A 14341-nucleotide genomic window follows, 5' to 3' on the forward strand; every position below is an offset into this window, starting at 1 on the left:
TTTAAATATATGGATAATTTATTAAAGTGATTAAAGGAAAGGGTGGAATGCACATAACATACAGGTAAACACACACTAAATTCTTCTTCTTTGCTTTACTGGAGGTCTGTCTGCTGCATCATCTGAAGTTCTACCAGGGGCTGCTGCCATGGCTGTACAAGACACCTAAAGGAACAAGCATATGGATTATTTTCTATACTGTATCCAGAAACTCTTGCAATGAAGAAACTATCCAGATAACCTGAGCACATGAGAGATTTATGAGGAAAACACCCATATAATTAAGGGCACACCGAAATCAGGTTTTGTCTTTAAAGAAAGTTTAACAAATACTTCTACTAAATCAGTAGTCTTAGTTGCCCATTCCTTTATGACATAGGGGGTATTAATGGTATTATTCACATTGTTCACATTATCCCTTTCTATCTCTTATGGCCCCTCCTAACTGGCAAGTATCCTTAAGCCGGCTACATTTTCACTAGATCCCATGTTATCCACACTTGATTTGGTCATACAGACAGATGGCCAAATGACAATAATCAGGTCATTCTGATCACATAGGAAGCCTTAGGACAGTGATTCCCAACCAGTGGCTCAGGGGCAACATGTTGCTCACCAACCCCTTTGATGTTACTCCCAGTGGCCTCAAAGCAGGTGCTTATTTTTACATTTCTGGCTTGGAGGCAACAAAAATAAACTTGCCAATCATATTTCTCGGTGTGGAGACTATAAGGGAACATAAGGTATTTTGGCTGCTGTCAGGGGATCAAGCTACTGCAAGCATATGTCATAAGCAGAGTGTTTTGAATGAAAAGCAGTGACAGCTGGAGAATTGCACTGTGATTGCTACACAAATGGCAATTTGATTTTTGAGCTTCCCTATGTGATCAAATGAATAATACAGACTGCAAACAGCAAGCAAGTATTCATTTAAAACAAAAACATTGAAAAGCAGTAAAGGAAAGAAGATCTCTTACTTGTCTGCTTGTGGCATCATTAAGTGAACTGCCAAAGAGACTGAGCTTGTCAGCTATGAGTCTACATTCCAACATTAATATCAATGCAAGTAGCCATGCTGCTTACTTTAGCAGATGCTATTAGTTATACCAGACATATACATAAAGGTGTTGGTGTATAAAGTGAGGTATATACTAATAAAAAGTAGCAAATTCTGAACATTTGGTATTCAAAATAAATGGACCCAAACATAATACTATCATATATGTTATTTGGTACTGTATTTATACAGTGAATGACACTTGAGAGGCCACTGTTTACAAACTCACCTCTTTTAGTTTTTCCCTGATGGTATTGGCTGTGATATTCAGTGAATCATTATCCATGTCTAGTTGTGACACTTCTGGCAGCTTTGGTCCAATTACAACTTCCTGACCACCTGGAGCTAAGCCACACAGAGCAAGGGCATTGCTTTGCTGTCTCTTCTTTTGTCTCTCCTGCAGCTGAGTAGTTCTGGGCATAAATCTTGCAGTACTAATGCCGGGCACATTTGGCCTAGTACTGTGCCACGTGTAGCTGTTGGATGCTATTGTCTGCTGAACGGTTCCTTGTACCGTATTGCTGCTAGTGACCTCATATGATGATACTGGCCTGTAAACATGTTCATGTGAAAGAGGAGGTGCAGTATAGCAAAATTTCTCATCACCCCTGTCATGTAGAGGATCTCTGCAGGAAATATGAGAAGAATCTGCAATAGATTTGTGAAGTCCTAATACATCCTGAGTGCAGATCGTAGCGATTTCTTGTTTCTTGTCTGCTGCATTCCAGTCTGTGAAGGGGAAACAGTTTTAAGTTTCTTTTTCCTTTTGTAATACCATATATATGTGTAAATTGCAATGGAACATTCCTTCTCCTATTATGTAAATATGTTGCTTATGCCACTTAGTCCCCATAAGTGAAGCCTCCTTCATGCTGTGGTTATAATGAGTTTAGAGTAGAGTAACTTGCATTTATATAAAGGCACCATACCTCACCCCATGTAGGCACGCAGAGATATATATTTATAGATTTATATTTATATACACAGGTATGGGATCCACTATCCAGAAACCCATTATCCAGACAAGTTTCAAAGTACAGAAAGGCTATATCAAATAGACTACATTATAAGAGAATAATTAAAATTTTAAAAAATTATTTTCTTTTTCTAAAAAAACCCAGATCTCGAGCATTCTGGATATAAAAAGAAAATATTGATGTGATTCGGCACGCTGGTCCTTCTTATAGGTATTTACATGTTTCGACCTAGCACCCACCTATTGCACCTGTTTAGAGTGTGGACACACAATTTGACTTTATTATATTATATATATATATATATATATATATATATATATATATATACAGAAACAGAAAGGAGCACACCCATCAGGCAAACGAATGCCCTCGGTGCTGGTCAAAAAAAAATTAAATAAGCAAACAGAGTACCGCACACATAGGGACTTTATGAAAAAACAAAAAAGGTTTATTGAAATAGATCCGACGTTTCTAGCACAGTTTGGTGCTCGAAACGTCGGATCTATTTCAATAAACCTTTTTTGTTTTTTCATAAAGTCCCTATGTGTGCGGTACTCTGTTTGCTTATATATATATATATATATATATATATATATATATATATATATATATATATATATATATATATATAAACTTTTGTGCATGTGTTCAAGGTTGAATTCAGTGTTCTTTGTCTGCATGTTAAAAGCACTACTAGGCACCAGTGTGTATGTAGCCAAATGAAAAAGCTCCACATGCTGTGCAACAAACCTTTGCTGGATGTGGCCCTTGCTACAAACTTTCTTCTTTCTTGCAGTTTCTCTCGAGTCTCTTGGACAGTCTCAAATTCTGGAGCGTAGCAGACATGAAGCATGCTGCCAAAGAAGCTGCGTTCATCTAACTTCCGTTTTGCGACTCTAGAGAAGTGCAAGATAAATTTTTAAGGATAAGGGGTCTTTCCATAATTTGGATCTCCATAAAAATCATTAAAATATCGAATAAACCCAATAGGATTGTTTTGCCCCCAATAAGGATTAATTATATCTTAGTTAGGATCAAGTACAAGGTACTGTTTTATAATTATAGAGGAAAGGGTAACGGTTTTCCGGATAAGGGATCCCATACCTGTACGAAGATATCACATTCTAGGTTTAGATTTCTATGATATTTATATTTAAAAATTGTGCTTAAACTCAAAAAAAATTACACTGCATTGTATTATGTTGGAAAAAAAAATCTTGCGGCTGTAAAAGGTGGATTAAATTTTTATGCAGACGTATGTATTTTCACAATTTTTCTTCTTTGATAGTTCTTTTGAATACAATGATGGCCAAGAGTCTGAGTACTTTTGCAAGTCAGTGTGTACAGCAACATTATTTACCTTGCACTCTGTATCCTCTGAAATTTAATGAGGTACACCTCAGTGAATTCTTCAGCAGGGTATTCATCCAGCGCATTATACTCTTCTATGGTTCCATAAAGGGCAAATTGCTCAATAAGCTCCTTCATTACACCGATTGCTGGAACCCCTTGCACCAAGAGGTACCGTGACTCCAGATTTATAGTGTACACCTTAAAAGTAATGGAAAAGGTTAGCAGGAATTGCCAGTTTTTGGGGGTTTTCTTTTATTATTATTATTAACATTTATTTATAAAGTGCCAACATATTTCACAGTGCTGTACAATAAGTGGGTTTCATACACTGGACATCTAAGCAATCAAAAACCGATACAAAAGGTGAAGAGAGCCCTGCCCAAAAGAGCTTACAATCTACAAGAAGCATAGTTTTATAATTCTCAAAGTGAAGTCATTCACTTGGAAGGATAATGGTAAGAGAAAGCGCTTTCTATAGCATCTATAGCACTACTGGTGGATCAGTAACCTTGTTTTAAAATAATTGTTCTTAAAACATTTTAAAACTGATTGCCATTTGTTTCTTTCTTCATCTCGTGTGTTTTTCTTTTTGGAGGGAGACTTCTAGCCAATCCATGTGAAACAGGTGAAATAATAGGTGAATATATAAAATTTACTTTTAAAAAAAGACAGTGACGGGGTTGTTTCTCTATCCACACTTGTAGCATATATTTACGAGCAGCTGCAGATATGATAAACAGTACTTTTCTACTCCCCCAATAAGTCTAGTATTTGGTAGGGATACCAAACATTGTCAATTTTGGTAACATAGGAACATAATCCATTTTGGTAACATAGGAACATAGTCTAGCAAGTTATCAATGGCATAACAAGTTATTGATACCCAAAACTTTTTACTATGAGGACATGTCCAGAAACAATTAAATAAATCTGCCTCCAGAGAGTCCTATTTGGGACTGACTTTTGGCGAGTAGTAGGCTCAATAAAAAGAATTTTAGATGCATTTCTTTATATGATCCCATTGGAAGACATTTATTTGCATACTGTAAGGCCTTGAGACATTTGTAATTGAGAAAATTTCAGAAGCCATTTGTTGTGTCCCTTGGTGGAAGAAGTATAGACTATCTGCTTATATAATAGACAGGGTTGGAATGACAGCACACGCAGGATGTTTTTCAAGAAGAATCACAGAGGTTTAGGGCCCTTTTGTGCTTAAAAAGGTTTGTACTGCACTGTGATGTTACTGTCCCTGATGAAAGTTCCAGATAGGAACTGAAACGTCGGACTGAATAAAGCCTCACATTTATTTATCTAAACCTCTGTGATTCTTCTTGAAAAACATCCTGCGTGTGCTGTCATTCCAACCCTGTGTATCTACGCTTTCAGCACTGGCACCCAGGTATTAACTTGCTCTTATGGTGTGCAGCTTTCCAGCAACTCATTTCTGCTTATATAATAGTTTAAAGCCCAGTGATATAGCTCTCTTGGCGGGAGGATGGCTATATAATTTTACTGGTATCGCTTTTGAAGGAAAGCCAGTAACTTGCTAGAAAGCACTGGATACTTTTCTTTGGCTTGAACATACGTTAAAGTTTTTCTATTTGCATCATCTGTAAAATGGCTTAATCAAGCCAGAGTGATACAACTGTTTGTATATGCCATGTTTGCCATACTGTATAAAGCAAATGGTTATCTGTCCAAGTATTCAGCAAGGAATCAACAGTTTTTAAAGTCCTAAACTAAAGATTTCTCTGCGCAAAAGCCTGATTCTTCATTAGTACCACAGATTTGTGTGTTATATAATTAACGCAGCAACTGGGAATATTGTTTTCAAGGCATGGGGCAAAATACAGTGAAATATCACCAAAAAAAAGCCTGTTCCAGGCTGCTAAAAAATAAACATTAATCTTTCAGTAGAACAGTGATCCCAGTGATCAAATGGCTCTGTCACAGGCCTGACCTCAATCCAGCTGAGAATCTCTGGCATTATATGAATAAATCTGACTGGGTGCAATAGCCGAGGGCTACAGGCACAAAACTGAGATGAGGCACATTTTCAGTTTTTGGTCAAAATATAATTTTTTTTATTTCTCAAACATTTAAAATTTAAATGCACATCAGCATCTTACATTTGTCACATGATATGGAAAGCTTAAAACAGACCCTTACAAGTCAATCTTGGTAAGCGTCAAATTTAAACTTTTTTTTTTTTTTTAAATATACCCCTCAGTTTAACGTGAACCCAGTAACTGAGTGCATTATACTCTTCTTTATGAAATTAAAAGAAAATAGTATCAGTTTGTGTGTGTTTTTTTTATATGCAGACATGTTAAGTGTGCTGGTTGTATGAGAATGTGTGCAGAGTGAAATGATGTAATGTTACAGGGCAAGGAAAGGGAAACTGGAGTGTGTGCTAGGGCAGACCCTGCAGTTGGAAGGGGGCCCAGGAATGGAAGTGGCCCAGGAATGGAAGTGGCCCAGGAATGGAAGTGGCCCAATAAGACCCTAATTGATGAGAAATGTCAATGTATCTTGGTAGAATAGGTTAACATACAAATATTTTTTGGGCCCTAAATTGAAATTGTTGTGGTACCCCACTGGCTTGCAGTATACATGACTGCTGGTGTAACTAGAGACCACTGGGCCCAACCACAAAATTATCTTTTTATTCATAAACATATATTTAGCCTTATCAGTTGCAGCCACTGGGTCTGTGACATCTATAATTACAATCATGGGAAATAGCCCATAGTTTATAATGAAACCTACTGCCTCCAAATGGTGAACTAGAACTCTAATCCCTCTCCCACACTATTCCCCTATCAGTGGGTGCAGATAAAAAGGCAGCATTTTTTCCTTCAGTGGAACAATATGCTCCTATGTAGAAACAGAAATCATTACCAGTTCCCACACAGTGCCCAATTAAAACCACATGAATATAGAAGAGCTAACATTCTTATGGAAGCTGTAACTCAGTGATAACTCTAGGGAGCAATTTCTACGAAGGGAAACCTGCTAGAGCGGCACTGGCGCTCAGTCCCACCGCAAGAATACGCTGGAATACTAGTTGTGTGGACGTATAAAAACCAAAACAAAAACTGTAAATGTTTCACGCACTTTGACTGCTCTGGGCCTCCGTCCTTCGCGGTACTTGGCCCGTGAGGCGCATATCTTTCGCTGCTCATGGTGTGCGTAGGCCTGCACTTGCACTGCTGCGCTTTCTGCCATCGGCTTCTGCTGTCTAAGAAATAGTTCCCTCTCTCCCTGTACCAAACACAGGCCGGGACACAGAACCAATAGGCGGAAAGGCAGCAGAACCAATAGGCGGAAGGACTGCCCCGCACACAGGCGTCATTAGAGCACGCCATTCTCTGATTGGGCGGGAGGTACTATACGTCAGCAGACACAGGGTGAGTGGGATTTCCTCGATTGTCAAAGGTGAAACAGCGCGGAAGTTACCCAGTAGGCATGAAGGAGCTGATAACGTTAGCGATGGAAGTTCTGTTACTTGCACGTTCGTCATACACAGCGCTGGAGTGAAGGGGGTTGCTGTGGGTACGCCACAGTAGGATGCTAGGTCCGGGACCGCCCGGGGCTGCTGTGTCCCTGAAACTCACAAGTGCTAAGGACACATTTTTGCGTGTGACACCTGAGGTGCTCGCACAATTACGCCTGGAGCAGGTAACTCTAACCGGGGCCCGTCTGTCCGTGATGGGCAGCACTTGTTTATTTTAATATGATGCCTGTAATGGCCCTGTCCGGGCACTAACCAGGGCTTTGGGATTCTCAGGTGATTCTACATGGAAAGCAGGAGGGAGTTTAGTAACATGACATGAGGTGTATTTGTGTAGGTGTCAGAAAAGGATTAATAATATCAACTGGGATAATAGCCTCTGGGAAGGGACTGGGGCTGTGGGATAGCAGGTATAGTAGGGAGAGATGGTGCCTATAGTAGCAGTGGGGGGATAATAGCCTCTGGGAAGGGACTGGGGCTGTGGGATAGCAGGTATAGTAGGGAGAGATGGTGCCTATAGTAGCAGTGGGGGGATAATAGCCTCTGGGAAGGGACTGTGGCTATGGGATAGCAGGTATAGTAGGGAGAGATGGTGCCTATAGTAGCAGTGGGATAATAGCCTCTGGGAAGGGACTGTGGCTGTGGGATAGCAGGTATAGTAGGGAGAGATGGTGCCTATAGTAGCAGTGGGATAATAGCCTCTGGGAAGGGACTGTGGCTGTGGGATAGCAGGTATAGTAGGGAGAGATGGTGCCTATAGTAGCAGTGGGGGATAATAGCCTCTGGGAAGGGACTGGGGCTGTGGGATAGCAGGTATAGTAGGGAGAGATGGTGCCTATAGTAGCAGTGGGGGGATAATAGCCTCTGGGAAGGGACTGTGGCTATGGGATAGCAGGTATAGTAGGGAGAGATGGTGCCTATAGTAGCAGTGGGATAATAGCCTCTGGGAAGGGACTGTGGCTGTGGGATAGCAGGTATAGTAGGGAGAGATGGTGCCTATAGTAGCAGTGGGATAATAGCCTCTGGGAAGGGACTGTGGCTGTGGGATAGCAGGTATAGTAGGGAGAGATGGTGCCTATAGTAGCAGTGGGGGGATAATAGCCTCTGGGAAGGGACTGTGGCTGTGGCATAGCAGGTATAGTAGGGAGAGATGGTGCCTATAGTAGCAGTGGGATAATAGCCTCTGGGAAGGGACTGTGGCTGTGGGATAGCAGGTATAGTAGGGAGAGATGGTGCCTATAGTAGCAGTGGGATAATAGCCTCTGGGAAGGGACTGTGGCTGTGGGATAGCAGGTATAGTAGGGAGAGATGGTGCCTATAGTAGCAGTGGGATAATAGCCTCTGGGAAGGGACTGTGGCTGTGGGATAGCAGGTATAGTAGGGAGAGATGGTGCCTATAGTAGCAGTGGGATAATAGCCTCTGGGAAGGGACTGTGGCTGTGGGATAGCAGGTATAGTAGGGATAGTAGGGAGAGATGGTGCCTATAGTAGCAGTGGGATAATAGCCTCTGGGAAGGGACTGTGGCTGTGGGATAGCAGGTATAGTAGGGAGAGATGGTGCCTATAGTAGCAGTGGGATAATATTCCCTGGGAAGGGACTGTGGCTGTGGGATAGCAGGTATAGTAGGGAGAGATGGTGCCTATAGTAGCAGTGGGATAATATTCCCTGGGAAGGGACTGTGGCTGTGGGATAGCAGGTATAGTAGGGAGAGATGGTGCCTATAGTAGCAGTGGGGGGATAATAGCCTCTGGGAAGGGACTGTGGCTGTGGGATAGCAGGTATAGTAGGGAGAGATGGTGCCTATAGTAGCAGTGGGGGGATAATAGCCTCTGGGAAGGGACTGTGGCTGTGGGCATAGCAGGTATAGTAGGGAGAGATGGTGCCTATAGTAGCAGTGGGATAATAGCCTCTGGGAAGGGACTGTGGCTGTGGGATAGCAGGTATAGTAGGGAGAGATGGTGCCTATAGTAGCAGTGGGGGATAATAGCCTCTGGGAAGGGACTGTGGCTGTGGGATAGCAGGTATAGTAGGGAGAGATGGTGCCTATAGTAGCAGTGGGGGATAATAGCCTCTGGGAAGGGACTGGGGCTGTGGGATAGCAGGTATAGTAGGGAGAGATGGTGCCTATAGTAGCAGTGGGATAATATTCCCTGGGAAGGGACTGTGGCTGTGGGATAGCAGGTATAGTAGGGAGAGATGGTGCCTATAGTAGCAGTGGGGGGATAATAGCCTCTGGGAAGGGACTGTGGCTGTGGGATAGCAGGTATAGTAGGGAGAGATGGTGCCTATAGTAGCAGTGGGGGGATAATAGCCTCTGGGAAGGGACTGTGGCTGTGGCATAGCAGGTATAGTAGGGAGAGATGGTGCCTATAGTAGCAGTGGGATAATAGCCTCTGGGAAGGGACTGTGGCTGTGGGATAGCAGGTATAGTAGGGAGAGATGGTGCCTATAGTAGCAGTGGGATAATAGCCTCTGGGAAGGGACTGTGGCTGTGGGATAGCAGGTATAGTAGGGAGAGATGGTGCCTATAGTAGCAGTGGGGGATAATAGCCTCTGGGAAGGGACTGGGGCTGTGGGATAGCAGGTATAGTAGGGAGAGATGGTGCCTATAGTAGCAGTGGGGGGATAATAGCCTCTGGGAAGGGACTGTGGCTATGGGATAGCAGGTATAGTAGGGAGAGATGGTGCCTATAGTAGCAGTGGATAATAGCCTCTGGGAAGGGACTGTGGCTGTGGGATAGCAGGTATAGTAGGGAGAGATGGTGCCTATAGTAGCAGTGGGATAATAGCCTCTGGGAAGGGACTGTGGCTGTGGGATAGCAGGTATAGTAGGGAGAGATGGTGCCTATAGTAGCAGTGGGGGGATAATAGCCTCTGGGAAGGGACTGTGGCTGTGGCATAGCAGGTATAGTAGGGAGAGATGGTGCCTATAGTAGCAGTGGGATAATAGCCTCTGGGAAGGGACTGTGGCTGTGGGATAGCAGGTATAGTAGGGAGAGATGGTGCCTATAGTAGCAGTGGGATAATAGCCTCTGGGAAGGGACTGTGGCTGTGGGATAGCAGGTATAGTAGGGAGAGATGGTGCCTATAGTAGCAGTGGGATAATAGCCTCTGGGAAGGGACTGTGGCTGTGGGATAGCAGGTATAGTAGGGAGAGATGGTGCCTATAGTAGCAGTGGGATAATAGCCTCTGGGAAGGGACTGTGGCTGTGGGATAGCAGGTATAGTAGGGATGTAGGGAGAGATGGTGCCTATAGTAGCAGTGGGATAATAGCCTCTGGGAAGGGACTGTGGCTGTGGGATAGCAGGTATAGTAGGGAGAGATGGTGCCTATAGTAGCAGTGGGATAATATTCCCTGGGAAGGGACTGTGGCTGTGGGATAGCAGGTATAGTAGGGAGAGATGGTGCCTATAGTAGCAGTGGATAATATTCCCTGGGAAGGGACTGTGGCTGTGGGATAGCAGGTATAGTAGGGAGAGATGGTGCCTATAGTAGCAGTGGGGGGATAATAGCCTCTGGGAAGGGACTGTGGCTGTGGGATAGCAGGTATAGTAGGGAGAGATGGTGCCTATAGTAGCAGTGGGGGGATAATAGCCTCTGGGAAGGGACTGTGGCTGTGGCATAGCAGGTATAGTAGGGAGAGATGGTGCCTATAGTAGCAGTGGGATAATAGCCTCTGGGAAGGGACTGTGGCTATGGGATAGCAGGTATAGTAGGGAGAGATGGTGCCTATAGTAGCAGTGGGATAATATTCCCTGGGAAGGGACTGTGGCTGTGGGATAGCAGGTATAGTAGGGGAGAGATGGTGCCTATAGTAGCAGTGGGATAATAGCCTCTGGGAAGGACTGTGGCTATGGGATAGCAGGTATAGTAGGGAGAGATGGTGCCTATAGTAGCAGTGGGATAATATTCCCTGGGAAGGGACTGTGGCTGTGGGATAGCAGGTATAGTAGGGAGAGATGGTGCCTATAGTAGCAGTAGGATAATAGCCTCTGGGAAGGGACTGTGGCTGTGGGATAGCAGGTATAGTAGGGAGAGATGGTGCCTATAGTAGCAGTGGATAATAGCCTGGGGGGGGGGTTAGGGGGGCCTATAGTAGCAGTGGGATAATAGCCATCTGGGAACGGGGACCTGTGGCTGTGGCATAGGCGGTATAGTAGGGAGAGTGATGTCTATAGTAGCGAGTGGGGATAATAGGCCCTCTGGGAAGGGACTGGGGCTGTGGGATAGCAGGTATAGTAGGGAGAGATGGTGCCTATAGTAGCAGTGGGGGGATAATAGCCTCTGGGAAGGGACTGGGGCTGTGGGATAGCAGGTATAGTAGGAAGAGATGGTGCCTATAGTAGCAGTGGGATAATAGCCTCTGGGAAGGGACAGTGACTGTGGGATAGCAGGTATAGTTAAAAGAGAGTGGCTGAAGCAGTGGGTTAATAGCCTTCTATAGAGACTGTGGCATAGCAAAGATAGTAGAGGGAGAGTATGCCAATAGCATTTTAAATACTGGCCTCTGTAAATGGAATGTGGTTTTGGAGGATACAGCAAGGGTTGATTTGTGCCTGTAGCTGTGGAGATGATAGCCTTTGGGAAGAGTTTGTAGTGGTGTTATAGCAGGGGCAGAAGGCTGTAGCTATGTTTTTCAACCTACACCATGCGGTTGTCATGAAATTACAATCCCAACACATCTAACAGCCAAGAGTTGCCGGGGCTTCTAGGAGTTGTAGTTCTGGGAAGTCTTTCTTTTTAAAAATGATGGGACTCAAATCTGTAGTGCACCAGGCCCACACCACTAACCGTTGCTTGATAAAACCTGTATAGGGCTTCTTTGGTCTTACCATTTCAAGAGGATTGTTGCAAACTGGTATTTGATCTCATTTAGACCTGCATTTTTGTGCCTATTGTACTATTTTGGCCATTTGTCATTACTGGCAGTTGTATCTGACTACACAGATAGATACAGGTATAATGATACATCAGGTAACTTCTGTTATTGTTAAATTATAGTTTTCATTGTACACACTTATAGACCAAAGTTGTATGTGCTGCAGCTGTAATGCATCTTGGCTGTGCTGCATCAAATACAAGAGTCTGACATCCAACTCCACCAGAAGTCAGTGGACCAGAGTGCCATGGTACTGATCAGTTTAGTTTCCTAACAGTAATACAGGTTGAAAGGGCTGTCAGCATCAGAACACAGCAAGCCTTGTTAAAATATAGATACTGATATATGAGAAATAAACAAGGATTGTAAAGGGGAGGGATTGGAGGAATTAAAAGTCATATTATAGTGGGCCATACTAAAGAAAAGATAATGCTTAAATAAATGGAATGTTTACTGGTCAAAATTCCACTAATTAAGAATGAGGGGGGGTAACTAAGCAGAAATCAGGGTAGAGACCTTGCTGCGGTGGCTCAGGGAGCTTTGCAGGAGAGAGAGAGGAAGGAAAACCTTTGATCCCAGTGTTAAAAGGTAATAAGATTGTAAGTGTGTTAATAAGTGACAACCATAGTACAGAAAAGCACACAAGAACACAGCATGTGGCCATGACCAGCAGAATAAATAACACAATTTAAAACATAACCTCTCTTTCAGTATTAAAAACATAAAGCAATGACTAAAAACAAACTGAAAATCCTAAGAAGTAAAGATATAAATTCCATTCCCAATGTTGGAAACCTTGATGCACTGTATAAACTGAGACATACTTTATAGCAGCCCCTCTGGTATTTGTCTGGGCCTGAGTATGAGTTATAGGGACTGAATGAAAACATGAGATGAGCTTTTGAGAGATATACAATGAATATATCACAACTTTTTATTTCTAGAAACATGCAGTGGAGGTGTCATGGAGCGATCAGGAGCCAGTGTATCTATGCTGGATGGAGAGAAGGAGTGGCACTTGCTCACGTACAAATGTGGCTGAACTGAACAGACAGTTTGGTGAGATCCTTGGATTTTCAGATGGGCAGCAGGTATGCATGTGTATGTATGAGTTATGGACCAAATTAATGGATTGTGGAAATAATGGAAAATATGGAAAATGTTCTAGAGAACTTCTAGATGTGAAATTGGCTTATAGAGATACTTTTTTTCTTTCAAGAATACATCAGATCTTTTTATTGCAATGTTCTACACTGTATTCGTCCTGGCAGTATATTTTGGATGCTTGCAAAATAATATTGTCCTTTTGCCCAGGTCTTTCTCAAGCAGTGCACTAATGTCATTTCTTGTAAGGAGGTCACTGTCGAGCCCCTGACTGCTGATGACTGGGACATACTGGTAAGATGCATTGTTTAATTATGAAAAGGGATATATTTTGCAATTTACTGCATACACAGAGGTACATATTAAGCTGTGTACATGTCATAGCTTTTTTGTCTTGTCTCATCTTAATGATAAGCACCTAATTCCCTAATTGCAGTGTCAGTGAATTGCTACAGTACACATGCAATCAGTCAGATTGTCTTGAATAAATGTGATGAGATATTAGGTGCATGATGTGTGTTTGGTTCAAGATATTAAGTTGTCCATAAATCCTTTGTACTCTTGTTATAGCATATAAAGCACCTCTTGGCACAGGTATTAATAATGTGTTGTTTACCTTCCCTGATATGGCTGCTGTTTGACATGCCTCACTGAATAGGAAATTTACAATCACTAGGATGTTCCAAATGTTTCTTATTTAAGTTCAGCTTTTCACTCTACTGTGCATTCGCACGGTGCCTAACATTTTGGCAGTGGTTAGACCTTTCCTTCTCCTTTAGCAATAGATAGTATATAAGTGTTGTAGGTATGTGGTAAAATAATGTTTTTTCTTCTCAGGAACTTCATTCTTCAGCCCTTGAATCCCGTCTTTTGGATCAAATTCGAATAGTTTATCCTAAGGCTATATTTCCAGTATGGGTTGACCCACATACTTGCATTTACCTTCAGATTGGTGAGTGCTTCTGTGACATTGACAAAGCATAGCTGTACATACTAACAAAGTAAGGTTGGTGGAGAGTGAAGCACTTGGGTTTTGAGACATCAAGGAGCTCTTAGGAGCGTAGGGGTGGATTTCCAGCCTGTGTTTATCTGCATGCTGAGAATCAGCCACTTGTGTCAGTAGCCTCAAATTAGCATGACTTTTCTACTGTATATACATTTAATCATGATTCATGGTCATGACTTATTTCTTAGGAAAGTGTAACTACAAGACTATGTTAACATGTTACAAACATGCAGCATTAACATTGCTTGGTTAAAGATTAATGATGTGCATATAGTTATTTTTTTGGAATGTCTGTCTGGCAAGTAGCAAGGTTACTATGTACTGGTAGAAACACAAAGCAGGCATGACACAGTCCTAGTCCTAGAAAATTCATCAGATATAAAATAAGAAAGTGTATAAAGCAAATGGGCAAGTGTTAACAGTCCATAAGAGTATTATTTTGTTGGTTG

At 42.6% G+C, this 14341-nt stretch overlaps 2 protein-coding genes across 3 annotated transcripts in view; one reads left to right on the plus strand and one right to left on the minus strand.

Annotated features, from left to right (window-relative positions):
• On the minus strand, window positions 1-6730 carry rbm48 (RNA binding motif protein 48). The gene is made up of 5 exons (XM_002934586.3): window positions 6505-6730; window positions 3395-3585; window positions 2785-2930; window positions 1287-1786; window positions 1-165 (listed from the first exon to the last, which is right to left on the minus strand). Exons 1-5 carry the CDS (start codon window positions 6613-6615, stop codon window positions 76-78), a joined length of 1038 nt encoding a protein of 345 aa, XP_002934632.2. The 5' UTR covers window positions 6616-6730; the 3' UTR covers window positions 1-75.
• A 74-nt stretch (window positions 6731-6804) lies between these two features.
• The window catches only part of pex1 (peroxisomal biogenesis factor 1), a 37321-nt gene continuing 29784 nt past the window's right edge, over window positions 6805-14341 (plus strand). The window contains exons 1-4 of one of the 2 annotated variants that reach the window (XM_004915421.4): window positions 6805-7068; window positions 12727-12873; window positions 13097-13180; window positions 13724-13838. In XM_004915421.4, the coding sequence (XP_004915478.1) occupies window positions 6958-7068; window positions 12727-12873; window positions 13097-13180; window positions 13724-13838 (457 nt within the window). In that variant the 5' untranslated portion in view covers window positions 6805-6957. The remainder of the gene's footprint in view (window positions 7069-12726; window positions 12874-13096; window positions 13181-13723; window positions 13839-14341) is intronic. The other variant, XM_002934587.5, reaches the window with a different exon arrangement.

This window comes from Xenopus tropicalis, chromosome 6 (genome assembly GCF_000004195.4).
Source record: "Xenopus tropicalis strain Nigerian chromosome 6, UCB_Xtro_10.0, whole genome shotgun sequence".
Classification (NCBI taxonomy): Eukaryota; Metazoa; Chordata; class Amphibia; order Anura; family Pipidae; genus Xenopus; species Xenopus tropicalis.

What these genes read in the sequence shown, in the direction of transcription:
- rbm48 (XM_002934586.3), bottom strand. Translation starts at nt 6,615, where the DNA reads ATGGCAGAAAGCGCAGCAGTGCAAGTGCAGGCCTACGCACACCATGAG. An exon ending in CAGAGGATACAGAGTGCAAG is followed by an intron (nt 2,931 to 3,394) that starts GTAAATAATGTT and finishes GCACTTCTCTAG; the next exon opens with AGTCGCAAAACGGAAGTTAG. An exon ending in TCAGGGAAAAACTAAAAGAG is followed by an intron (nt 166 to 1,286) that starts GTGAGTTTGTAA and finishes TTGTTCCTTTAG; the next exon opens with GTGTCTTGTACAGCCATGGC.